Here is a 27,236-nt window from a genome sequence, read left to right as displayed (position 1 = left end):
CAGTGACTCCATAAAAAGGGATGTCATTCTGGAAAGCTCTCTAACTAATGGGGTCCCACCTCGTCGTGATGGTGAAGCAGTGACGACTTGTAATTCCTTCCTTTCCCAAACCCACCAGATGCTTCCACTTTTGGGGACAGTTGAGGCCCAATATTGTGGCCAGAGAGACTGGCCCAAGGCCCCACACGGCTGCACCTGCACAGTTGGGGTTAGAACCCTGAACTGATGCATGTTGCCCTGCCTGGGCTTTCTGAGATTGGGTGCCTATTGGGGTTGTTAACTTCAAAGTGAGAGGCAATCAAGTATTTATTTGAGACCAATAAGAATAGCTTTTTGGAAGTCATTTATTCAGGCAGAAACCCAGCGTTCCAATTAGGAGACAGAGGTAAAGGGTACTTGGGAGAAGGGGAAGAGGAACAGTTATATCCGTGGAAGGAAGGCATTGCTGTTGGTGCAGATAACATAATGTAGTGACACTAATCCTGCACAGTGTTTTTAATTTTCAGTCTGATAGCTATCAGCCCAGTAGTCATAATATCTGCTTTCCTGTTATATTTGCAAACAGTTCTTTGGGTCAGTCCAAAGGTCATCTTGCCCTGTTTTAACATTCTGAGGTTTGAGGCTGAGATGTGCAAGGCAGTTCCTCTGGGATGGCAGCTTCAGCCCCATTTTAAAGTGGCTCCATTTATTAATTTCTTTTGACATTTTCCCCTTTTGTTCAAGATCTCTCCTTGAAAGCACTGCTGACCAACCACTGAAAAGCAGCACTGATTAGTTATTCAAACCATTGTTGGTCCTCCATTGTCAGGGGGCTCATTTGGGATATGGCATGCCATTGTCAATTCCTCGTCACCAGGAAGGCTCTTTCCTGGTATGTCATGTCCCGTGTAGAAGGGAAGGTGGTTTTTTAGGAGCCTCAGGCCACATTTGAGCAACAAGATTTCGAGGACAGAGGAATGTTTGCCACCACATTTCTGTAAGGACAAACGTCTGTAGTTTTTTGAGATTTCTCATAAGAAGTCTCATAGGCATTTGTGATCATTTCAAAACATTGAACAACCATTATCAAAGTGATGGCTTTATAACATGGAGCTGTGCAAAACAGTGATTTGTAACAGCAAAAACTTTGTAATGCAATGATAAGTCCAGTGTGAAGAATGGATCTGAACTAGGGGTGATACCTGAGGGCAGTCCACTGAAGATGTTAGGGAACCATGAGGTGTCAATGGGCACTGTTTGTACTCATTTGGCTCGTGCCTGGGTTTTATCTAGTTTGATATTTGTTTTAACAGAGGTGTTTTATCCAGGTACAACAGGAAGTACTGATAGAGCAAACACCATCTTGCTAAGCTAGGATATGGTCAAAAGCAATTCTGTTGTCCAGTATAACTTGTGCAAGGGAACTTAAAGATTTTTCCTTGTTGGCTATTTTTTTGGTGGTAGCACCAGCAATTTCCTCTAAGGTTTTGGCTAAGTTTCTTTTTAAAGATTCTGTTTGTTTATTTTTTTTTAGACAGAAGGGAAGGGAGGGAGAAAGAGAGGGAGAGAAACATCAGTGTATGGTTGCTTCTTGCACATCCTCTACCAGGGACCTGGCCTGCAACCCAGGCACATGCCCTGACTGGGGATCAAACTGGCGACCCTTTGGTTCACAGGCCGGTGCTCAATCCACTGAGCCACACCAGCTAGGGTTGGATAAGTTTCTAACTCATTGTAATACCTGCTCAAGGAAAAGTATTCTTCCAAATCTGGTACCTTCGCTGGGGCTGACATTGTCAGGTATTAAACCTGACTATGTATGTAAGTAGTTGCACGTTTTGACCTGTGAAGTGTTTAAACATGATGTCCAGTGTCCAGTTATTTTCCCAGACAGAAATTAAGGGGAAAGGGGAAACAATAACATAGTGAATGGTTGACCTCTCATATTATTTGTAAGAAGTAAGGAAAAGGAAGAAAAGGGAGGTGTGTCTATTATACAGGCCTGATATGTAAGGGCTCTTAAACAGAAAGACACATAAAACAAGATTATGTGCTGATTAGTTGGCAGAAATGTGACTGGAGGCTTGCAGGAGCCCTGTGTTTCCCCAGGAGTAGTGGTTCCATGTTCACTAGTTCATTGTCCTGGCAACTGTGGGAGCAGAACTGCGGAGAACAGAGCTGCTGGTAGTGCTCAGGAAGGGCAGAGCAGGGCTGGGCTGGGAATCCTCGGTGAGAGTCTTCCAGTCAATGAGAGCAGCATGTGCAAAGGCCCATTATGTCAGGAGCAAAGTGAGTAGTGGGGGCAGTGGAAGGCCATGGGGGCACGTGTGTAGATTTTGATGACAGAGCCCTGGGGACATGCCAACAGAGTGGATGTGGAGGGAGAGCAGTGTAGGCAGCCCTGGGGTTGTGGGCAGAGTACCTGGAAGACAGAGCTGTGGTGGCAGACAAGGAAGGGATACAGGGAGCTTGTATGGGATGTTGAGTGTGAAGGGGATGGGGCGGGTAAGTACCAAGTGGAGGAGTGGGGTGCATGTGATGAGAAGTCCAGGGACATGCGGGAATTGTCAGTGAATATATAGAAGTGAGGCCTCAAGAGCAGGTGAGACTAGTTGCCTCCTACCTCCCTGCTGGCAGGATGTCTGGAGAGATTAGGATTTGAACCAATTCCCCTGATATTTTGCCCTTTGCCTCTCCACAGTGCTTGAGGCCAGGGTGCGGCAGCTGCAGGCTGACCATGTGTCAGAGGTGACGGCAAAGCGGGTGGATGTGGCTCAACTCCCAGGGGCTGGTGGCTCCCAGCCACCCAAGAAGATACAGGCAGGTGATGAGGGCACCGCCCTGGAGCTCAGTGGCCGCTGGGCGCAGAAGTTGGACAAGGAGAAGATCAAGATGCAAGAGCGCAAGCCGCAGGTGGAGATGAAGCTGCAGCAGCTGGAGATGAAGCTGCGGCAGCGGGCCGAGCGGCAGGCTCGCAAGCAGCAGCTGCGTGTGGAGCCCCAACTGCTGAGTGAGCAGCTGGCAGACCGCCTACAGCGTTGGGAGCACAGCACCCCCAGGAGTCCCTGGAAGGAGCAGCTGGCTCGTCTGCTGCAGGAGGCGCCGAGGAGGCTGAGCTGCAAGGAGGAGCATGGCCCATCGGACAGGGTTTCCAGGATGCGGCGAGAGGGCCAGCAGCAAAGGCTCCTGGCCTTTTTGGAGTGCTGTGTGCTCGTGGACCAGCTGCCCCTCGCCCACCATGTGCTGGTCATGCGGCACAGCAGGTCCCGGCAGCGGCGGATGCTCACCCTGCCCATGTTCAACACCGTCCTGCTTGGCTGGGCTCGCAAGGTGAGTGGGGTGGGGGGGCTGGGGGGGCCAGGGAGAAAGGGATCGCCAGCTGTCATAGGTGGAGGTGAGGCTTGAGGGCGGGACTTGCCTGGCAGTGCTTAGATTCCAACCCTTGTCTTTTAGATACAAAGTGCCTTGTTTTACTGTTTTAATAATTCTTTTAGCTTTGAGGGATATGAATCTTATGTGGCCCTCAAAAGAAATTTTGAACATGACTGAAAAAGGAGGAGGAAATCCTGCTTATGTTTTAGTGCATTTCCTTCCAGTCTGCTGGGCCAGGGCTTCTGAACCTGTGTGGTTCAAGGGCACTTTCGGCATTTAGGGCAGCCTGCAGACCCTCACCAGGTAATGACTTCCATGGTTTGGGTTCAGTTTGCTCCTTTTCTTTTAGTTTCCTAGGTTCAGGTGATTTTCACGAGACCCTTCTTTTTTAACACAAGTGGTCACAGCCATGGTCTTCCCTCTGGGTGCTGTGTTTTTTCCTTTTCTTCTTTGACTATCTTCCAGTTCCCCTGTGAGTTCTTCTTTTATTCTGGGTGTTTGGGAGCGTGTTCTTTACATGCAGCCCTAAGTCAAGGAACCACAGGAAAAACTTACTGCTTAAGGGTAAGGGAGCCAGTTTCGCACAGATACACATACCCACCTGTGAAGACATCTGTGGTGGAGACGTCGATGCACTTGACTGACCCTTGTGACTGCCGTCTGCGTCACCATGACGTGATGTGGAGATGCCCAACATCCCCCCAGGTGTCTCGAGTCCGTCATTGTGGGAGTTGTATGCAGTTCCTTGAGGGAGTGGAAATGAAGGGGTTGTCCTCCTGTCCGAGTCCACCAGGCTCTAGAATCCCCAGCAAAGAGCCCTGTGGCCGCAGGACGTGTCTTATAGCCCGGGGCCACATGGCTCCTTTGGCTCCCTAAGCAGTGTTTCTGGGTGGCTGGCCTTTGTAGAGTGGGGCTTGGTGCTCATGCCATTCCCTTCCCTGTGAGCCCCAGTTTTTGTGTCTGTAAAGTGGGGAGCCTGCCGGCTTCTTGGGAGGATCGAGGAACTGAACCCAGGACTCCCAGCTCCATGTGTGTGTAGGGAAGGGCCAGGAAGGTTCATGGGATGTAAAACTGTGTGTTTTCACATGGGCGGTGATGCTGCTGAAAAAACGTTTTTGAGAAGTGGGATAGACATGCTTATTCTAGGCTAGCTCAATCTAATAGAAATGCCTGCAGCACTGGAAGTGGGTTTTTTTTCACGTTTTATATTTTATATTTTTTATTCCTGTCCTTTCTCCTCTCTTCCCTTTGGCAACTATCACCTTATTCTCTATCTATGGATCTGTTTCTCTTTTGTGTATGCAGTTGTTCTGTTCTTTATATTCCACATGTAAGTGAGATCATACAGTATTTGTCTGTGTGCGTCTTATTTCACTTAGCGTAATATCCTCTGCTTCCATGCATGTTGTTGCAAATGGTAAGAATTCATTCTTTTTATCGCCAAGTAACATGCCACCGTATGTGCGCACCGCATCTTTGTCCAGTCGCCTGCTGACAGACAGTTGGGTTGCTTTCGTGTCTTGGCTGTTGTAAGTAGTGCCACTCTGAATGTGGGGTGCGTATGTGTTTTCTGGTAGTCTCTTGGATTTCTTCAGGTAAATACACAGAAATTAGATTGCTGGGTCATACGGTAGTTCTATTTTTAGTTTCTTCAGGAACCGCCATACTATTTTTCATAGTGGCTGCACCAGTTTGCAGTCCTATCAACGGTGCATGAAGGTTCTTTTTTCTCCACATCCTCGTGAGTACTTGTTTGTGGATTTATTGATGGTAGCCATTCTGGCAGGTATGAGGAGAGATCTCGTTGTGGTTTTAATTTGCATTTCCTTGATGGTTAGTGACATGGAGCATCTTTTCATGCCTGTCGGCCATCTGAGTGTCCTCTTTGGAGAAATGTCTCTTCGGGTCTGCTGCCAAATTTGTAATTGGATCATTTGTTTTTTGGTGTTAAGTTATATGAGTTCCTTATATACTTTGGATATTAACCCCTTACTGGGTGTGTCGTTGGTGAATGTGTTCTCCCATTCAGTAGGTCATCCTTTGTTCTGTTGATGGTGTCCTTCGCTGTGCAAAAACTTTTTAGTTTGATGTAGCCTCATTCGTTTTTTTCCTTTGTTCCCTTGTCCAAAGAGACATGTCCAAAAAGATGTTGCTAAGAGTGATGTCAGAGAGTTTACTGCCTGTGTTTTTTTTTCAGGAGTTTGTGGTTTTGGGTCTTACATTTAAGTCTTTATCCATTTTTAGTTTATTTCTGTGTGTGTGGTTTAAGAAAGTGGCCCAATTTCATTCTTCTGCTTGTATCCGTCCAGTTTTCTCAACACCATTCATTGAATAGACTGTCTTTACCCCATTGTATATTCTTGTTTCCTTTGTCATTGACTGACTGACCATATAGGAGTGGGTTTTATTTCTGGGTTCTCTGTTCTGTTGCACTGATATATGTGTCTGTTTTTATGCCAGTACCATGCTGTTTTCATTATTGTAGCTTCATGTCAGAATACACGGCTGCAGGGAAAAGCCTGGAGACTGAAAATCTAGCCCCACCCCCTGGCAGGTGAAGACTCAAGAAAGAGGTTTCCGCTTCAATCTGGTGATTGAGTTTATCAAGGGAACGTGCGTGCGAGGTGCATCTTGGGCAGCAGTGATACGACATGAAGGTTCTCTGCACCACGCAACAGGCACTAAGAGATTACACAGGACAGGGCAGGGTAGTGGGTTACTGGGATGCAACCCTTCCAGATGAAGGGAAAAGGCCTTCCATCCTTGTCCAGGGTGGGGCCAGGGCCTGTCCCAGGGACCAGCACCTCTGGTGCACAGGGGAGGGGGTGGACAGTTCCTGGAGGGGAGGTCAGGGGAAGCCATCCCTGTTCTGCAGGTCTAGCTGCATCTGGCAGTGGTCCTATCAGGAACAGTGTCTCCTCTGTGGTCCGTCCCTCGTGGTTGTCTCTTTCACTGTCCTGCAAGGTGCCCGGAGAGGTCGGCGAGGGCTTCATCAGCCGGGAGGCAGCCAGTTTAGTCCCCAGTTGACCATACTGGAGCCGCAGCCTACAGCAACAGTATAGACTAGTGCACGAACAAAGACAGAGCATTAGCACCGACTTTTCTACTGTGCCTCCTGGGGCCCAGGTCTGTGTGTTAACAACTCGCCAAGTCTTGGAGTTAGACCACTCAGGGCACTTCCTTAAGTTTTCACACCTGCTAACAAAAGAGGTATTAGAGTCATCTGCCATAGAAAATATAACACTCAGTTTGGATGATGGCACAGGTGCCCCCTCTAACTGGACACTACAGGGACAGTAGAAGTCCAAGTTCAGAAAGACAGATGTTTAGTGGGGACTTGGATTTGTAGGCCTTCTATGAGAACGGCACTTACAGCCTGATCCTTTGATATCAACGTAGCCATGGCCTTGGGACCCTGTGCCGGCGGGGGAAGTGGTGCTCTCTGGCGTGAGGCGAATAGGAGGGCGAATGTGCCAGGCGTGGACCCTGCCCTCTCCCCTTTCCAACAGCCCAGGCACCAGCGCACGTGCAGTGTGTCTCTGCAGGTCCCGACTGCAGTGGGGTGACAGGGTCCCACTGGAGACTGAGCCGTTCACCCCCACCCAGGGGTAAGAAGTAACCAAGCAGCCCACCCTGGTGGGTTGTCCCTTTGCAGATTCCAGTAAGCAGCCCCATGTTTCAGGGACGGTAGGGCTGGTCTATGGCAAGCATCGGAACTGTTGCTCAGTCCTTTGTTTTCCACACCTTCTCCGTTTTGGGTGCCTCAGTCAGCGTTCCGAGCCTGGCTTGTGGAGCAAAGGGCCCCATGGGCTGGTCATTTAAATGTATTAATGCCTGGGAAAGCACCTTTATCCACCCAGCCAAGGTAGGTTTTTCAGTTAATAATTTTATCTCTTGCTTTAAGGCTCCATTTTCCCATTCATTCCATGGGAGCTGCCTGTGGGTTTTATGGGATGTGGACTGTCTATTCAGTACCATGGGGTGTTTTTTTGTTTTTTGGGGGGTATTTTTGCCCATTCTTGTACTGGCGTACCCTAAAACATGACCCGCACTCCCCCAGTCGCTATTCTGTGAGAGCACCCAGACATAGTGCGCAGCTTTTCTGGTCCCCTTGTGATCGTGCCTGAGTGAAACCAGAGGTGGTGCTGACGCACAGCAGGGCAGAGCTGGGGCCTCACTCAGGGGCGGGTGTCCTGTGTAGTCCATTTGCAGTCCCACACCAACTGGGAGCTTTGGCAAATGGCCCTGGGTCTCCGTGGCAGTTGTCTAGGGCATTGTCTAGAGCACACAGGACTGGACATAGCTGCGTTGCCGGCTCGCTGTATTTTAAAGGCAGCCCTACCCCATTAGTTGTGCGCCATCCTACCCTGGCACCGCAGAGGCCGCTGTTCTGATGACCCCAATCTGTAGTGCCCACTGATGGGTCGGTTGCTGTAGCGCATGTTTATGTTTTAAAGATTTTATTTATTTCTTTTTAGAGAGAGGGAAAGGGAGGGAGAAAGAAAGGGAGAGAAACATCAGTGTTTGAAAGAAACATCAATCAGTTGCTTCTTGTTCCCAACCGGGGACCTGGGCTGCAACCCAGGCATGTGCCCTGACTGGGAATTGAACTGGTAACCTTTTAGTCTGTGGGATGAAGCCCAGTGCATTGAGCCACACCAGTCAGGGCTGAAGTGCACATTTTTGCCAAGGCATCTGCTTTCTGGTTACCTGGAGCTGTAGACACCTGTGGGCAGGGACATGGAGGACAGTGAGACCTGCCTCAGGCTTCTGCAAGTGAGCCCAGGTGCCGTTCCACATCTCTGTCCCCATCAAGGTTTGTTTACCGTCGTCTACCCCTCCACCTCCCATTGTCCAAGCCAGAGAGTCAGAACAGCCCAGCTGTCAGCACACAGGGTCAGTGGTCAAGGTTCATATGTGATTACCAGCCAGTCTGTTCTTAACTCACCCCATGGCTACAGTGATTTGTTCCCTTTTCCATCCAGATACAGTCAGTGGATGGCTGAATGTGGTGGCCACTCAGGTAGATAGATTGCTCCAGGTTGAGCCATTGGTATACCAAGTGCTAGCTGGAATCTCCCCTGTACCTTCTTTGTGGGTTGCAGGGGCCAGCACGATTGGAGCGGGGGCACTTGGAGGGTAGCAGGCCTCTGCAGTAGGTGAGCACGCAACCTTTGTTGGCGTAGGAGTCTAGCCCTGCAGAGGCCAGTCGGCAGAGCATGTCTGTTCACCCCTTGATGGGGAGGGAAGTTCTTACTGTAACTGGCTGTTCTCTCTGGATGTATCTGATTTCTGCCCCTTCTATAGTTGGGACCAAAAAACAAGGGACACTCTGTCCCTTTGCCGTTTCTGCTGCAAAGTCCCACCTAGGCCTTCTGGGGTTACTGAGACATCTAACTCAAACGGCAGTCCTGCCAAGGAGAGTTCAGGAGCTTTAATATATTTGACCAGGGTTTTTGTTTCTCAGAGGGAACAACGCCTGTTGTTCAGCTCCCTGGTCCCATATACCGGTGTGCCGCTTCTGAACTGGGACAAGGACTTGTGCTAAATGGGATACGAGTGTTCACCAGGACGCCAGATTCCCATAAGAACTTTTTACATTTGACGTTTTTTTTTGGTGTGGGGTAGGCTTGTGCTTTCTCTGTGGTAGCCTTGGGGACAACATAGGTCTTCCCTAACCACATCACCGCCAGAAACTGTGCTGCTGGTCCCTTAGTACTCCGCAGATTCACTGCTCGTCCTTTGTTGTAGGTGATGCAGTCAAGTCTGCAGATTCTCTGTAGCAGAGGCAGATCCTCACAGGTTAATGTGAGGTCATCGAGGCACTGAGTCTATTTCACAGGGATCAGGAGGCAGAACAGGGACCCGTCCTGAGCCACCATTCCATGGTATGGTGGGGCTCGGTAAGTAGTCTTGAAGGATCGCACTTGAAAGAATACCCCAGGTGGGAGACATTTTGTAACAGTCTGTCATACTGTGAAGGCGTCAGCCTCGACTTGGGGATGTGAGTGGCACCTGAATAAAGTCCAGCTTAAAGGCACTGCAGTGCATGAGGGAAAGCAGACTCAGAAAAACAGGGCTTGCCAGGGAGCCTGGAGGGAACCAAGCGGCCGTCTTGTGTTTTTTCATAGTCCTGATTATTCGTCCAATTTACAGCCACTGGTGACCCATCTCAGTTTCTCTGACCGAGGAGCAGACTTCTGCCCTCAGACGGGCAGAGACACCAGGGCGGCAAAAGTCTGGCAGTGAGCGGCCGTCTTTGCTGAAGCGTAGTGGGCTTCGTCCACGTGTGCCACCGTCGGATGCGCTAGTGCAGTCCTGTGACGTGCGCCTCGCTTTGGATGACGGACATTTTATGCCAGGATAGCTCGGGTTTCCAGGAGTTTCACATAATTTCTGGAACACTTAAAACTTACACTCATACAAATACAACACAAAGAAGGTTTAATGTTATTTTTTATTTGACAATGTTTCCCAAATAAACTGAATTGTTAGTAAAACTTAGCTCTTACTATTAGGGTTCATATATCTTAAGTAATTGAGGACCTGATGAAGACAACATAAAACACAGAGAATTATTTTGGTAAATCATAGTTTTTGCATTTTGGCAGAAAATTTTTTACATAATGTTACCTGAATCACACCAATAGTACAGTAGACTTTTAGCACTCAGAGGGAGAACTAAACTCTGTAATTTTTGATCAGCTTACTTTTGATTTGATATTTAAATTCATGTACTGAATTAAATTCATTCCAATCTTAGCTAGCTTGATTACACATTAAAATTTCTTTCCAAAGTTTCCTTCCTCCACAAACCTTCTATAACTTTTTTCCCTTATAGTTTGTCTCTTATTCATTCAGAAATAACCAACTTTATTTTAGGATAAACCACTTCCTTTATTCTCTCAAAAATGTACTTCCATACCTTATACCTATTACCCAAAACATATATACTAACTTCTTTTCATCTTAATTAGATTTCTTAACCCTTCGCTGTCATTAGAAATAAAGGTTTCTTCTTTAAAAAAATATTGTACTTATTTATTTTTAGAGGGAAAGGGAGGGAGAAAGAGAGGAAGAAAAACATCAGTGTGTGGTTGCCTCTCACACACCCCAAACAGGAGATCTGGCCTGCAACTCAGGCATGTGCCCTGACTGGGATTCGAACCAGTGACCCTTTGGTTCACAGGCCAGTGCTCTATCCACTGAGGCACACCAGCCAGGGCTAGAAATTTCCTTCCTTTCTAAGAAGGAACAAAAGTAGGTGAACCTATGTCTAGTAATTAATATTTCAGTCTTTTTTTCTTACTTGAAACTATATTTCTGAGAATTTTGGAGTAGCCAATTCTTACAAGTGCTTGTTTGTTGTTAAAGAGAGTTGGGTTTTTGTTGTTGTTGTTGTTGTTGTTTTTACAAGTTAGCAATACCATCTGGAGGTAGAAAATATCACACAAATACAATACATATGTAGACACATAAACATACAGACGCAGAGCCTGCCCGGCTTCCATAAACAAGTGGATCCTGTTCAAAGGACCTTCTCTCCTTTTCTTTCTCTGAGTTTCGCACCTTCCTCACAGCTCAGACCCTGTCGTAAGACTGCACAGTTTCCCCAAGACCTGCAGATTGATCACCTCATGTCGCAGATGCTGCATCCCACTACCCGACGAGCGTCCCGTACCATGTGCTTGGTACCATGTGCATGTCTGCAAAATCGGTTTCCGTTCCTGCTGTGGAAGTGGCGCGGTCAGGCCCCTGAAACACCTTGGTATAGACCACCTGGCACTTGACTGGCATTCTAAGGATCTGCTCTACTTCTGTTGGCTCCCAGGATCACCCTTGCCCAGGATGGCGTTCCTTGTCTGGCCGGGCCATCTTGCAGGGCAGGGTGAATCAGTCTACAAGGGAGTGGGTGCTGTGACTTGCTCAAGCAACTGTGCGGCCACTCATAGTGTGCAGTGATGCTCCTCCTCTTCTCTGCTTCCTGCCGGGTCACAGAAATGCCATGTCTCCGAGTCCCCCAGCTGTATGAGCCAGTTGAGAATACTTGGTCTTTTGCTGAAATTTGGCCCAACCCTGGCCTAGTCACAAGTGCTTGGACCTTAGGCTGTGGGAGCCTTTGTGCTCTCCCAGTTTGACAAAGTGACAAGCCAGGATTTCCAGCAGTTGCCGTGTTCCCTACCTCTTATCAGCCAGTCTCAATGCTAACAGAGTTGTAGACAGTCTGACGTCCTTTCATAGTTTCAGTTCTTCCTCTAGTTTTGTACCCCTGGCTTCTACCCCCATTTAGGTGTCAGTGGCCAGCTGCACCACTCGTAAGAGGGGCCGGCCCCCAACTGTGGCCCTGTGTGTCCCTTCCATGCTGGTGTGTAATGCGTCTTTGGAGCATCCCCATACTCACATGGTATCTGGCATACCGACCTCCCCTCCGTACGGCCAGCCTGGGATTTCCTGCTGGGATGCTTCCTTTCCAAACCCCATTTCTTCTGTCTCCTGGGTAGTTCACCAATTGTCAGTACACACAGACCCAGGGAAAAGCACTGAGACTGGAAATCTACCTCCATGCACGGAGGGCAGATTAAGACCCAAGAAACAGGGTGCCACTTCAGTCTATTAAGGGAACTTACATGTGAGGTGCATCTTGGGTGGTGGCAAGATTTCCTCTACGCCATGTGGCAGGTGCGAAGGGGTTATATAGGACAGGGTAGGATGGATGGAGTACCATGGGTGTGACCTCTCTAGCTACGGGGGACGTGCCTTATGTCCTTCCTTGCCCAGGGCAGGGCACAGGTACCCTGGCAACCAGCATGTCTGGGAAACAAATGCATGAGGCCAGATGGCATCCTCGGTGCATTTCCACACTCACACAACACACAGACCACCCCCCAGCATGTGGGGATCAGACAGTCTCGGGGGGATTATGGGAAGCAATCTCTTCAGCTAGAATCTAGCTGGATCTAGCTCAGGGGTAGGCAGCAGTCACTCTTGGAACAGTCTCTTCACAGTCCATGATACAGTTTGATGTCAGGAGTGTGATACCTCGCACTTGGTCCTTTTTCAAAATTTCTTTGGCTCTTTGGGGGTGTTTTGTGGTTTCACGTAAATTTTAAGATGAGTTCTAATTCTTAGAAGAATGGCATAGTATTTTGTTAGGGATTGCACTGAATCTGTATATTGCTTTAGTAAAGATGTTTTTAACACTATTAATCCTTCCAATCCATGAGCAATGTATATTCTTCCATTTATTTTTATTTTCTTTAGTGTCTTATAGATTTCTGGATACAAGTCTTTTTTCTCTGGTTAAATTTATTCCTAAGTAATGAAGCAGTTGTAATGGAATTGTTTTATTAATTTCTTCTAATCGTTCCTTATTGGTGTATAAGAAGCAACAGATTTCTGTATATTGATTCTATATCCTTTATCTTTACTGAATTCATTTATCAGTTCTAATAGTTCCTTCAAGTGGACTCTTTAGGGTTCTCTCTATATAGTATCATGTCATATGCAAGTAATGCATTTTACTTCTTTGTTCCCAACTTATTTCTTTCTCTTGCTTGATTGCTGTGGCTAGGACTCCAATCCTGTGTTGAATAAGAGTGGTGAGAGTGGGCATCCTTGCCTTGTTCCTGGTCTCAGAGGAAGAGCTTTCAGCTTTTCACCACTGAGCATGATATTAGCTGTGGGTTTGTCATATATGGCCTTTATCACGTTGAGGTGCTTTCCTTCATACAGTTTTTAAATATTTCATTTTTTAGAGAGAGGGGAAGGAAGGGAGAAAGGGAGAGAAACATTTATATGTGAGAAATACGTCAATTGGTTGCCTCTCTCACACCTCCAACTGGGGACCTGGCCCTCAGCTCAGGCATGTGCCCTGACTGGGAATTAAACCAGTGACCTCTTGGTTCTCAGGCCAGCACTCAATCCACTGAGTCACACCAGCCAGGGCACCTGCATACATGTTTTATTTGGAGTTCTTATCATAAAAGGATTGAGTTTTTTCGAATACATTTTCTGTATCCATTAAGGTGAACATATGGTATACTTTATTAATGTATCACATTGATCGATTTATGGGTATTGAACCATCCTTAGTCCCTGGGATAAATTCCACTTGGTTGTGGTGTGTGATCCTTTTTTTTTTTTTTTTTTTTAAATATATTTTATTGATTATGCTATTACAGTTGTCCCATTTCCCCCCTTCTCTCCCCTCCACCCTGTACCCCCCTCCCACCCACATTTCCCCCTTTAGTTCATGTCCATGTGTCATACTTATGAGTTCTTTAGTTTCTACATTTCCCGTACTATTCTTGCCCTCCCCCTATCTATTTTCAACCTACATTCTATGCTACTTATTCTCTATACCTTTTCCCCCTCTCTCCTCCTCCCACCCCCCTGCTGCTCAGCCTCCATGTGCCCTCCATTTCTGTGGTTCTGTTCTTGTTCTAGTTGTTTACTTAGTTTCTTTTGGTTTTGCTTTAGGTGTGGTTGTTAATATTTGTGAGTTTGCTGTCCTTTTACTATACATGTCTTTTCTTTATCTTCTTTTCTTAGATAAGTCCCTTTAGCATTTCATAAAATAAGGGCTTGGTGATGATGAACTCCTTTAACTTGACCTTATCTGAGAAGCACTTTATCTGCCCTTCCATTCTAAATGAAAGCTTTGCTGGATAGAGCAATCTGGGATGTAGGTCCTTGTCTTTCATGACTTGGAATATTTCTTTCCAGCCCCTTCTTGCCTGTAAGGTCTCTTTGGAGAAATCAGCTGACAGTCTGATGGGAACTCCTTTGTAGGTGACTGTCCCCTTACCTCTTGCTGCTTCTAGGATTCTCTCCTTCGTTTTACCTTGGCTAATGTAATGATGATGTGCCTTGGTGTGTTTCTTCTTGGGTCCAACTTCTTTGGGGCTCTCTGAGCTTCTTGGATTTCTTGGAAGACTGTTCCCTTTGCCAGATTGGGGAAGTTCTCCTTTATTATTTGTTCAAATACGTGCTCAATCTGTTGCTTTTCCCCTTCCGATTCTGGTACCCCTATAATTCGGATATTGGAACATTTAAAGGTGTCTTGGATGCCCTTAATCTTTTCCTCAATTTTTTGAATTCTTATTTCATCATGCTTTCCTGCTTGGTTGATTCTATCTTCCTTCTGGTCCACTGTATTGTTTTGAGACTCATATTCCTTCCTTTCACTATTGGCTCTCCTCCGCGTGTCTTCCTGCATCTGTTTTATGGTAATCTGCATTCTTTCATCTAAATTTCGTCCAAAATCAACCAGTTCCGTGAGCTTTCTGATCACCAGTGTTTTGAACTGCGCATCTGATAGATTGGCTAGTTCTTGGTCACTCAAAAGGATGAGTCCTGGGGGACTGATCTGCTCTGTTGAAAACATAGTTGTTTTTTTGTTTTGTTTTGTTCCCCCCCCCCCCCCCCCGCTGTCTCTCCTTTTTTTTTTTTCCGGTCTGGTCGCTCTTGTTATGGTGGGGGGCGGAGCCTTAGGTGCTCACCGGGGCTGGGCACCCCGGTCGCTAGATTGTGACGTTATATGTGGGGGCGGGGCGGGAGCGGGGCGGGAGAAAACAATGGCGGTAGTTCCGTTCCCCTGGACTCAGACCCTTGTCTGGGCTTCTGGGTCGCAAGTTCTGCCCTGGTCCACAATCGCTGCCCCTCTGGGTCTGCCAGCCGCAGCTTGCGTACTCAGGGATCACCGCTGCGTTCTTGTGCGCCAGATGGCTGTCGCACCGATTTCGCGCCAAACCTTCCCCCGACCTCCGCGCCGCCGACCCGCGCCAGCCCCGCGCCGGCCGGCTCGTCTTCTCCTACCAGTCCGGATGAACCGTCTACTTCAACTTCTTGGCTGCCCGACTTCCATTCAGATAAATCCTCTGCCGGATCTGGGTGTTATTCTGATAGTAAATTATTGTTGTAAATTATTGGTTTTCTAATCTTGGTTGTGCGAGGAGGCACGGTGCATCCACCTATTCCTCCATCTTGCCGGAAGTCCGAGGTGTGTGATCCTTTTAATGTATTGTTCAATTTGGTTTGCTAATATTTTGTTGAGAATTTTTACATCTGTGTTCATCAAGGATATTGGTCTGTAATTTTCTTTTTCTTTTTCTTTTTTTTTGGTCTGTAATTTTCTTATTTTGTAGTGTTTTTGTCTGGTTTTGATAATGACTCAATAAGATGAGTTTGGAAGCCTTCCCTCCTCTTTAATTTTTTGATATAGTTTAAGAAGGATAGGTGTTTATTCTTCTTTGAATGTTTGATAAAATTTACCTGATAAGTCATCTGGTCCTGGAATTTTATTTGTTGGGAGTTTTTTGATTACTGCTTCAGTCTCATTGCTAGTAATTGTTCCCTTTAGATTTTGTATTTCTTTCTGGCTCTTGGAAGCTTATGTTACTTCTAAAAAATTTTCTGTTTCTTGCAGATTGTTGAATTTGTTGGCATATAATGGTTCGTAGTATTCTTTAATGATTCTTTGTATTTATGTGGTATCAGTTGTAACTTCTTTCATTTATGATTTTATTTGTTTGGGCTCTCTTTTTTTTCTTGATGAGTTTGGCCAAAGATTTGTCATTTTCTATTTTGTTTATTTCTGGTCTGGTCTTAGCTATCCCCCTCCTTCTGTTTACTTTGGGTTTTGTTTGTGCTTTTTCTAGTTGCTTTAGGTGTAGAGTTAGATTATTTATTTGGGATTTTTCTTGTTTCTTGAGGTTGACCTATATAGCTATAAAACTCGCTCTTAGAATTGCTTTTAGGCCCTGGCCAATGTGGCTCAGTGGATTGAGCTCCAGCCTGCAAACCAAAGGGTTGCCAGTTAGATTCTTAGGGCACATAACTGGGTTGTAGGCCAGGTCCCAGTAGGGGGCGCTTGAGAGGCAACCACACATTGATGTTTCTCTCCTTCTCCCTCCCTTCCTCTCTCTAAAAATAAATAAATAAGATCTTCTTTTTAAAAAGAATTTGCTTTTGCTGCATCCCATAAACTTTGTAAAGTTGTATTTTTATTTTCATTTATCTCAAGTTTGTTGATTTCTTGTTTGAGTTCCTCTTAATCCTTTGGTTGTTTAGTATGTGTTTAGTCTCCACGTACTTGTGTTTTTTCCAGTTTTCTTTCTTTAGTTTCTTAGTTTCATGCCATTATGATTGGAAAAGGTTTTTGATATGATTTTAATTTTATTAAGTTTATTGACATAATTTTTTTCTATCTTGTGACATAATGTGTGCTCTATCCTGGAGAATGTTCTATGTGCACTTGAAAAAATGTATTCTGCAGTTTTTGGAGGAAATGAAATACAAATGTCTTTTAAGTCTAGCTCATCTAATGTGACACTTAAGACCAATATTCCCTGTTAATTTTCTTTCTGGATGATTTTTCATTGATGCAGGTGTGGTATTAAAATTCCCTACTATCGTGTTACTGTAGATTTCTCCCTTTATGTCCATTTAAAATTGCTTTATATGTTTAGGTGCCCCTGTGTTTTATGTGTAAATATTTACAATTAAACTTTTTAAAAAAATTTATTGATGTTTTTAGAGAGAGTGGAAGACACAGGGAGAGAAACATCATTTGTTTTCCACTTATTTATACATTTTCATTGGTTGCTTCTATGTTCCTTGACCAGAGATCGAACCTACAACCTCTGGCCTATGGGGGTGATGCTCTGACCAGCCAAGCACCCAGCCACAGGGCCAGTATTTATGGTAGTTATATCCTCTTCTTGGATTGACCTTTTTATAATTATGTAGTGTCTCCTTTTACATTTTTTGTTTTAAAGTCTATTTGTCTTATAGGAATATTGCTACTCCAGCTTTCTTTTTGTTTTTATTCACATGGAATATTTTTTTTCATCCTTTCACTTTTAGTCCTTAAGTGTCTTTTAATTTGAAGTGAGTCTCTTGTAAGCAGCATATAGAGAGGTCCATTCAGCCTCCCTATATCTTTTTATTAGAGCATTTAATCTATTTATATTGCATGCAATTATCGAGAGGTTTTCTCTAGTTCTTTGTTGTTTTCTTCTTCCCTGTGGTTTGCTGGCTTTGTTTAGTGTTTTGTTTGGGTTCCTTTCTCTATTTATTCTTTATATATTTTTTGTGGGTTTTGGTTTGTGGTTACCATGAGGTCTGTGAATGTCATTCTGTATCTCTAGCAGTCTCTTTGAAGCTGGTAGGCATTTAAGTTTGAGTACATTCTGTAAGGACATTTCTACTCCCCCCACACACTCTGTATGTTTTTAATATCATGTTGTAGATCTTTTTGTGTGGTGTATCTACCTACTTATTATATTTTGAGTTTGATACTTTTTTTTGAACTTTGTAGTAGATTTTTAAATGTTTGATTTGCTGTATTTATTAAATATTTATTTGGCTGTACTTGTGAGTTTTTTTCTTTATTCATATTTTCTTATTTTTGTTATGACCTTTTCTTCTCTGCTTAAAGCAGACCATTTAACATTTCTTGTAACATGGTTTAAGGGTCATGAACACCTTTAGTTATCTGTCCCACATGTTTAAAACATAACCTTGCTGTGTAAATTGTTCTAGGCTGTGGGTTCCTTTCTCTCAGCACTTGAAAAATGTCCTGCCTCTCCTTTCTGACCAGTAACACTGCTGCTGAGAAATCAGCTGACAGCCTTGTGGAACTTTATGTGGAACTCACTGTGCGCCTGGTACTTTCTTCAAGGTTGTCTCTTTATGTTGAACTTTTGCCATTTTAACTGCAATACATCCTGGCGTGGGTCTCTTTGGGTTCCTCTTGTTGAGAACTCTGCTTCCGGGACTTGACTGTCTGTTTCCTTTCCCAGGTTAGTAAAGTTCTCAGCCATTATTTCTTTAAGTAAAGTTTCTGTTCCTTTCTGTCTTCTCCTTCTGGGATCTCTGTAATGAGAATGTTTGAGTGCTTGATGTTTTTCCAGAATTCCCATAGACTATACTTTTTTCTTTCTGCTGTTGTGATGGGTTGATTTCAGCTGGTTCATCTTTCAGGTTGCTGATCTGTTCTTCTTTGTTGGTGTGCTGTTGATTCCTCCTACTGTGTTTTTCATTTTGGTGTTGTGTTCTTCAGGTTTGCCTGCTTTTCTTATACAGTCAAACCTCGGTTCTTGAACATGTCGCATTTTGAACAGTTCGGTTCTTGACCAAGTTGTTTACTGAAAAAATGTCTCAGTTGTTGGACAAAACTTTGGTTTGTGACCTGACGAACCTTTCATGTTGATATCTGGGGAAAAATGATTTGGTTTTCAGACAAATTACTTCTCGAACAGCCTTCTGGAATGAATTAACTTTGAGAACCGAGGTTCCGCCGCACTTTCTCTGTGTTGAAGTTCTCCCTAAGTTCCTCTGTTCTGCTCAGCTTTGGTGAGCATCCTTCTGACCATTTCTTTACATTTTTTTTTATCAAAGTACTTATCTCTGTTTCCTTAGGGTTTCTTTCCCTGAAGATTTACCTTGTTTCTTCATTTGAGAGAGAGTCTCTCTGTTCATTTTGTTTGACTTTGTATATTTGTTTACATGAATTAGAGAAAATAGCTCTCTCCCCTAGTCATGAAAAAGCGACCTGATACGGAAGCCTCATGTGCTGGGTGGTTCCGGGAAGTCAGCAGGTGTTGCGGGGGACAGTGGTGGGGCGGGGGCCAGGTGGGTGTGGTGATGTCCTGTTGTGCCTTTGCTCAGAGGTGGAAGGCTCTGGGCGGTGTAACTGGGAAGCACTGCAGTGGTCCCCGTGGCCTTAGGGAGCTGGAGGGGATGTGAGCAGTGGTGCTTGGGCCTCCGCCACCCAAAGGGCTCCCGAGATCCCAGCCTTCTCTGCTCATCTCTTTCTCTTGTTTGTTGTTGGAAGCCGTTCACTCAGCCCTCAGCTGTGTGGCAGTAGTAACTGGTGTCTGCTCTGCACGTGCGTATTTGAGTCTGGGTGGGAGGGCACGAGTTCCATACCCCCAGACCCTGGGCCCCTCCGGAAATGTTTCTCTTCTATATCAGCCTGTGTAGTCACTGATCACTTGAATAACTGAACATTTCATTGAAATTTAAACTAAATGACTGTGTGTGTCTCGTGACTGTGGAATCGGACTGCCGGTCACAGGTGCAGGAGAGCCATGTTTGGGGGGATGGCGGCAGCCACCTCCAACCAGCAACATGACTGCCGCCTTGGGAAACTAGGTGAAAGAAACAAACTAAACCCAGAACAGGTCCAGGGGCCGTGCCATGACAGAGAAGAGAAACAGCAGGAAACCAACAAAACCTGAAAGTGGGTCCTCTGAAAAGATAGCAGAACCTGAGCAACCTCTTGGAGCTTAGTGACCTGGAAAGGGGTCCCTTTTTAGCTGTCCTGAAATCGCGCATGTTCATGTCCACAAAACCAGAAACTGTTAACACCCCTTCCCACCCTGGCACCTAGGGTTCCTGTGTGACACAGCCATGGTGTTACCACCATGCCGGCATTTCCACGGCACACAGGAACGTCAGGGGGCTGTCTGCCTGCTAATTTACCGCTCCTGACTAGCAGCACTTTCCGGCCGGATGCCGTGACTGCAGAGAGGGTCTTGGGTGGGGAATGGGGATTGCAGTAGGCTGGGCCACCCCCAGACCTTAACCCTGGCTTGGTGTCCCCAGGGCTCCTACAAAGAGCTGGTTTATGTGTTCTTCATGATGAAAGATGCTGGCCTCGCTCCAGACCTACTGTCCTATGCGGCCGCCCTGCAGTGTATGGGGCGGCTGAACCAGGATGCCAGCACCATCCAAAGGTGAGCAGGTGTCGGGGGGTGGTCCTACCAGGAACATAGCAACGTGTTGGGTCTGGGAGGCTGGCTTGGCCTGCGCTGCGGGCCAGGACTCCCTGCAGGACTTGATAGCCTCCTGGTCATGAGACCTCGAAGATGGTCAGCAGTGACTCTGGGAGTCGGGGATTCACCACCCACCGTGTGTCCCCCACAGGTGTCTGAAACAGATGGCCCAGGATGGGCTGCAGGTGCAGGAACTTTTCACAAGCTTGTCACTGTGCAGGGGAGACAAGGCTGCACTCCTGAAGGCTGTGCGCAGGGCTGAGCCCACCTTCAGACCTCCACCACCGTCCCCACCCTCACCCCAGGTCAACACCTCCCCGCTGCTCAGGGATGTCTATGACAAGGTGAGTTCTAGCCTGTGGGCTAGTACCTGTAGGTGTGGTTCCGTCACATGCAGGGTGAGCCAGAGTCATCCCGTCTCCATGGGATACCAGGAGCTTTAGCCCTTTTTCTCCTTGCTGAGCCATCTGCATCTCAGGGACTCTCTCCCTGCTCCTCGGAGGTTGAACAACTCAGTGCTGGCAAGCTGCTGGTCCCCAGCAGCACCTCGACCCTAAGGGTTAAAGCTGAAAGGTGCTGCCAGAAGGAGAAGCCTGCCACACGCATGCCGGGCACCACAGCGATCACTGTCCTACTCGAGACTCAGCTATAAGCTGAGCACAGGAGTGGTAGCAGAGCCAGGTACAACTGCCCCAGCAGGGGGTGGCAGGTGGGGAAAGACCCCAGCACTGCTTTCCTGAACAGAGGGCAACGCTGAGAGTGGGCAGCCACCCAGATGCCTTGGGTTTTTGTTTTTATTGGGATATAATCGACCAACCATACAGCCTACCTTTCAAAGTATAATTCAGTATTCCTTAGTAGGTTTACTTCTAATTCCAGAAATTAAGTCACCCCAAATATAAATCGCAGCCCCTGGCAAACACTAACCCATTTCCTGTCTCTGTGGATTTGCCTGTTCTGGGCATTTCACATACACGGGACCACACTCTGTGGCCTTCTGTGTCTGGCTCCTCTCTCTGAGCACTGTGTGTTCGAGGTCCCTCCGCGTAGTAGTGAGTGTCAGCGCTTCGCTCCTTTTCCTGGCTGAGGAATACAGGGTGGGGCAAAAGTAGGTTTGCAGTTGCGCATATGGAAAATAATGTAGTAATTAATTAGTAATACAAAAATAAAAACTGTTTTGTGCACTCACAGCTCTAAACCTACTTTTGTCCCGTCTCATCCTGTATTCTCGTGTGCGGATGGACACATTGTGCTTATCCATTCGGGCACTTGGCTTCTGTCCACTTTTTGGCTGCTGGGAATCATGCTGCCGTGGGTGTGCACATACAAAAGTTTGTGTGGACCTATGTTTTTCATTTTCAGAGTATTGGGTTTTGCTTTTTTAATTTCTTTGTTTTGTGATGGGTCACACATTCATGCAGTTCCAAGTTTAAAAGAAAAACTTGGTGTCCAAGGACTTGAACTGCCTTTCTGGGCTATCTAGCGCCCGGCCCAGGGAGGCCAAGCAAATACAGAGCTTTTTGTCTTTAAACCAGCATAGCTATTTTACACGGTGTTCTGTACTAGCCTTTATCCTGTGGTGTGCAACACGGATGATTTTCAGGGCACTTGGAGAAACGCATGTGACTCTGTGGGGGCGGGAGTCCTGGGCGGCACGGGGTGGGCAGCTGCGCTTCTCCACCTCCGGTGTGGACCAGTTTTGCTTCCCAGGGACACAGGTCTTGAGGGCAGACACCCAGGGCCTCACCACCTGCCTGTCCCCATCGGCAGAGCCACCCCGAATCCTACCCAAGGCAGCACCTGCCTCTGAAGACGCTGAAGAGCCTGTTCCAGGAGCAGCTCAGCATGGAGATGGCCACCACTGTCACGGTGGACTCTGTGGAGAAGGCCCCGCCGCTGACCAGGGAGGTCATGCAAGCGGTAAGGGGCCTGTCGTGCTCAGGTTCCCGCTCAGCTGAACTGGGCACCCCCTGGTCTGAGCGTGCCGCCTGCTGGGCCGCAGCCCCTTCTTACTACCCCTTGGCTGTCCTTTCTTTTCACTGAGCGGGGTCACTGGGTGCCCTCCCACTGTTGGAGAAGAGTGCTCAGCAGCCACTTGGTTCACCTTGGCACCATCTCCTGGTAGACTCCTCTTGGGAGCCTGTGAGCACTGTGCCCATGGAACACCGTGGGTGACCCAGTGTCTGTACCCCACCACCACAGCGAAAGACACTGAAGAAGCTACGTACCTCATGGGAGACAGAGCTGTGCCTGGCGCTGCGACAGACCAAGGCCAGCGAGGCCCATGCCGCTCGTGAGGGCCGCCCCTCCATCTTCCCCTACCTGTGCCTACTCAGCGAGGAGGAGTTAGCACAGCTGCTGCTGCAGGTGGGCAGTGGACATGTGGGGACAGGGCCGGGCCTGGGTTGCACAGTTGGGAGATAGGGGTTAGGTGGGGGATGGATAGAGTGTGGGCACTGGCAGGGCAAGGGGCTCATGGCACCACCCCCAGACCTTGCAGGTGCTGCCCCTGCAGGGAGAGTCGCTTCTCTCCCTGGCGCAACAGCTGGGCCTGCGCATCTTCAGCCGGCATGTGGTGCAGAAGAAGCAGCTCAGCGATGAGGTACAGGCACTGCAGCGGCGCTATTTCAAGTACCTGCGTCTTCTGGCATCTGACACACGGGTAAGGTCTGGAAGGGGTGGAATGGGGAGCTGCTCTCAGGCCTGGGATCTGGGGGTCCCTCGGGGCTAGGGAGCTTAGGTGGGTTTTCAGGTGGAGAAACCAAGACCCTCAGAGGAAGTCCCATCCCTAGTCCCCTCCCTCCAGCCCTGGGGCAGTTGGATTTGCCCCCACCCCCATAGCCTATTTCCTCATCTGTAACTTTCCGCCTGTGGGGGCGGCTGGGAGGAGAGTACAGCTCTGCAACCAGACCCCGGTTCCCTGACCTATGATGCTCCCCAAAGATGGTGGTGTCGCATCTGCCACGGCAGTACTGGGAAGCACTGGGGGCACCTGAGGCCCCCCACGAGCAGCCCTGGCCCTTGGCTGTGGTGGTGCAGCTGGGCAAACAGCTGGCTGAGGTGCTGGTGCAGACGGTGAAGATGCCTGGCCACCTGGCCCAGCACCAGGGCACCCACAACCTCATCCCTGTGCTCTACCACGTGTACTCCTTCCGGAGCTTCCGCCAGGTGAGTTGCCATAGAACTGGCTTCTGGGCCTAGAGACCCCTCCCGGCTCCCAGCAGTAGAAGGCACTTGGAGTCTGAGTGTTTGAGATGAGGCTGGGGCTTGGCGTGGTATGGGCACTGCTGAGCCATGGTGGGGTACTGTGAAATCCTGTGGGGGTCATGACCTGGTCTCAGGATAAGGGCTTCTGATGGGACCTCGGGGCCCTCTGCCTGCTATTTGCCTTTGGGGCAGTCGATCCCCTGACTGGTTATCTGCCCGTCCCACCCCCAGATTGGGATCCTGAAGCCACATCCAGCCTTTATACAGCTGCTGGAAACTGCAGCCGAGCGCACGATGACTTTTGAGGCGGCCGAAGTACCCATGCTGTGCCCACCACTGCCCTGGACTTCGCCACACTCAGGTGCCTTCCTACTGAGCCCCACCAAGTTGATGCGCTCTGTGGAGGGCACCATGCAGCACCAACGCCTGCTGGAGAGCTGCCCTCCCACCAACCTGCATGGTGCCCTGGACGCCCTAACCCAGCTGGGCAACTGCGCCTGGCGTGTCAATGGACGCGTGCTGGACCTGGTGCTGACCCTGTTCAATGAGAAGGGCTGCCCCCGTCTGGGCGTGCCAGCCCCCGCCTCCGAGGCACCCCGCCCACCTGAGAACCGCCTGCCAGCCGGAGCCTCACCAGAGCGCAAGGCTGAGCTACGGCGGCAGCTGGCCCGCTGCCTGAAGGTTGCAAGGGAGATGCACAGTCTGCGGACCGATGCACTTTACCGCCTCTCATTGGCCCAGCACCTGCGGCATCGTGTCTTCTGGTTGCCTCACAACATGGACTTCCGAGGACGCACCTACCCCTGCCCGCCCCACTTCAACCATTTGGGCAGTGATCTAGCACGGGCCTTGCTGGAGTTTGCCCATGGTCGACCACTTGGCCCCCATGGTCTCGACTGGCTCAAGATCCACTTGGTCAACCTCACTGGGCTCAAAAAGCATGAGTCGCTGCAGGCACGCCTGGCCTTTGCTGACGAGATGATGGAGAAGATCCTGGACTCAGCCGACCAACCCATGATGGTAGGGGCGGCCAGGGCCTTGCTCCCGCTCGCTCTGTCTCTCCCAGCCTGGTCTCCACTCTGGCTCTGGCCACCTCAGCACCCACCTGGGACACCCTCTAGGTGTCCCTGCCTCCAGGCCAAAATCAGTAACCCCTGCACCCCCTAGTTTTCCCTCAGGACAAACTTTGTTTTTGGCCTTTTCCCTGCCCCAGTCCATCAGCAGCCCTGCCACCTCCCACTCCAGGGTAACCCTAATTCCGTCCCTGTCCCATGGCTGGGCCCTGTGTCCCACTCTGGTCCACCATTCCTGTCCTCACCCTACTGCCCCAGGGGCTCTATCCCAGCCTCCCTGTGTCCTCACATTACCTGGGCCAGCTCAGCTCTTATCCACGCCCAGGAAGCTCGGTCCCACTGACCCCAGCCCAGCCTCACCCACACACTGCCCTCCTGCAGGGCCAGAAATGGTGGATGGAGGCAGACGAGCCCTGGCAAGCCCTGGCCTGCTGCATGGAGATTGCTCAGGCTGTGCGTGCCCCTGACCCCACTGCCTACGTCTCCCATTTCCCTGTTCACCAGGTGAGCTAGTGGGGAACCTGAGGTGGAGTGGGTCTCTCTGAAGGTGTCTCTGGTTTGAGGTTCCACAGGACCGTGTGGGAGTCTAGCTGGTGTCCCTGTGTGCGGGCCAGCCCCAGTGGGTCTGGGCCTTGTACTGTGGTCTCATGCAGGCACATTCCTTGCCTCATGTGCCTCAGTTTCCTTTTTGTGGCGGGGTAATGACACCTGTCCCTAAGCATCGGGGTCCAGCAAGCTGGTGATATGAGCAGAGTGCTGGCGAAGGACAGAGCTGTGGCTCATGGCCGGGGGAAACCCTGCCAGTCCTGCCCAGACCCCTCACCACCTCCTCCTTGGCCCAGGATGGCTCTTGTAACGGCCTGCAACACTACGCTGCTCTGGGCCGTGACAGCGTGGGGGCTGCCTCTGTCAACCTGACGCCCTCAGACCTGCCGCAGGACGTGTACAGCAGTGTAGCTGCACAGGTAAGCACCATGCCCTTCAGCCTGTTAGCATCCCCAGAGCCTACCTGGGGTCTCTGTCCTGTGACTACCTATGTATTGCCAACCCCATGGCCTTGGCTTTGCCTGTCATATGTGATGTGACTGGGCAGTCAGGGTAGGCTTCCCAGAGGAGGTGTCAGAAGGGGGGGTTGTGAGGTCAATGGAGGAGGTGCCTCATGGAGGAACTACTGGGTGGGGTGGGTGGAGCCAGACAGGGAGGCAGGCAGAGGTCTGCGGGCTCACTGACCATCGGTGTCTGCCCAGGTGGAAGTGTTCCGCAGGCAGGACGCTGAGCAGGGTGTGCAGGTGGCCCAGGTGCTGGAGGGCTTCATCAGTCGCAAGGTGGTCAAGCAGACCGTGATGACTGTGGTGTATGGGGTCACCCGCTACGGGGGCCGCCTGCAGATTGAGAAGCGCCTCCGGGAGATCAGCAACTTCCCCCAGGTGGGCAGTTTCACCCCAAATCCCACTTGCTGCTTCCCCTGAACAGGCGGCTGCTAGGCAGCTGACAGCTCTGAGGGAGGGGCTTGTTTCCCTATGGGGTGTGGGTAGGGCATAGGGAGGGGCCCATAGGAGCTAGCTATCTTCTCAGGCCTCTGGGCCTCAGTTTCTCCACCTGAAAAATGGGGGTGGGGACTTCAGGAATCTAGGACAGTCCTGTGAGGTCACCTGACCCTGGGCTGTGGGGTGGGCATGGAGTGGGCTGCCCCTCCCCTCCCAGCTTACACTGCCATTTCTGTGCCCTGCCCACCCCCAGGAGTTTGTGTGGCAGGCCTCTCACTACCTTGTACGCCAGGTGTTCAATAGCCTTCAGGAGATGTTCTCGGGCACCCGGGCCATCCAGGTATGTACTCCTCTGCTCTCCCCTAGCGTGGCTTCCCTGACTAGCCCCCACACTAAGCCTGTCCCCATCCCTGCAGCACTGGCTGGCAGAGAGCGCCCGGCTCATTGCTCACACCGGCTTGGCTGTGGAGTGGGTCACACCCCTGGGCATCCCCATCATCCAGCCCTACCACCGAGACTCCAAGGTGTTGGTATGTGCTGCCTCCATGCCCACCCCTACCCCAGTGCCAGGGCAGGCCTCAAGCCCCGTAACCCTTCCATCCCAACCCCACAGATCAATGGAGGGATCCAGAGCCTCACCTTCAGCAGCACTGGAGACACCAGCCAGTGAGTGCAGGGGGAGGGGTCGGGCAGCTGGACTAAGGGGCTTCTGGGTGAGGACTGAGGGGAGTGCTGGGCCAGGGGATGCCACATAGGCCAGGCCAGGGTGGAGGTACCGAATCCTCTACCTCAGCACACCCGACCCTCTGCACACAGGAAGCCAAACATACTGAAGCAGAAGAATGGCTTCCCGCCCAACTTCATCCACTCCCTGGACTCCTCACACATGATGCTTACAGCCCTGCACTGCTACAGGTGGGCCCTGTATCCGCACAGCACACATTCATTAACCACTGCTACAGGCAGGCCCAGTTCTGGGCACACGGTGGTGACCCTCATAGTGCAGGAGATAGTTTGTGAGGCCAAGACCTGCAGGTGGGGGCTGGGGCAAAGACCTACAGCAGGGGGGACCCCAACATGAGTCCATTGGACCTGATTGATGCCTAGAAAACCACTGTGTGAGCACATGCAATTGCCTTGGGGCAGCAAGGTGTGAGCGCTAGGCCATGAAGGGAAGGGGTGGTTCTTCTGAGTGTAAAGCTGGCCCTGGAAGGTCCCTGTGACCCCGTTCATCCAGCTGAATGCAGGCACACACTTCATGACCAGTTCCTGGGGGCTCAGACACAGTTCTGACAGGTGCAGGGACTTTGTGGCAGCTGGCAGAACCCTCTGGTTTT

General features: G+C 49.3%; 1 protein-coding gene across 3 annotated transcripts in view; it reads left to right on the top strand.

Moving 5' to 3' along the window:
• POLRMT (RNA polymerase mitochondrial) overlaps positions 1 to 27,236 on the top strand; it is a 45,754-nt gene that overhangs the window by 860 nt on the left and 17,658 nt on the right. For all 3 annotated transcript variants that reach the window (XR_004904640.1, XM_036032084.1, XM_028520108.2), the window contains exons 3-17: positions 2,681 to 3,309; positions 19,963 to 20,093; positions 20,284 to 20,476; positions 21,903 to 22,052; positions 22,335 to 22,499; positions 22,624 to 22,794; positions 23,076 to 23,300; positions 23,571 to 24,359; positions 24,794 to 24,916; positions 25,255 to 25,377; positions 25,660 to 25,839; positions 26,153 to 26,239; positions 26,316 to 26,429; positions 26,513 to 26,565; positions 26,716 to 26,814. Coding sequence is in view for 2 of the 3 variants with exons in the window: in XM_036032084.1 (XP_035887977.1) it covers positions 2,681 to 3,309; positions 19,963 to 20,093; positions 20,284 to 20,476; positions 21,903 to 22,052; positions 22,335 to 22,499; positions 22,624 to 22,794; positions 23,076 to 23,300; positions 23,571 to 24,359; positions 24,794 to 24,916; positions 25,255 to 25,377; positions 25,660 to 25,839; positions 26,153 to 26,239; positions 26,316 to 26,429; positions 26,513 to 26,565; positions 26,716 to 26,814 (3,232 nt within the window). In the remaining variant the exon portion in view is untranslated. The remainder of the gene's footprint in view (positions 1 to 2,680; positions 3,310 to 19,962; positions 20,094 to 20,283; positions 20,477 to 21,902; positions 22,053 to 22,334; positions 22,500 to 22,623; positions 22,795 to 23,075; positions 23,301 to 23,570; positions 24,360 to 24,793; positions 24,917 to 25,254; positions 25,378 to 25,659; positions 25,840 to 26,152; positions 26,240 to 26,315; positions 26,430 to 26,512; positions 26,566 to 26,715; positions 26,815 to 27,236) is intronic.

This window comes from Phyllostomus discolor, chromosome 8 (assembly GCF_004126475.2).
Source record: "Phyllostomus discolor isolate MPI-MPIP mPhyDis1 chromosome 8, mPhyDis1.pri.v3, whole genome shotgun sequence".
Classification (NCBI taxonomy): domain Eukaryota; kingdom Metazoa; phylum Chordata; class Mammalia; order Chiroptera; family Phyllostomidae; genus Phyllostomus; species Phyllostomus discolor.
Note: the sequence above shows the minus strand (reverse complement) of the source record. Positions and strands in the feature narration are given on the sequence as shown.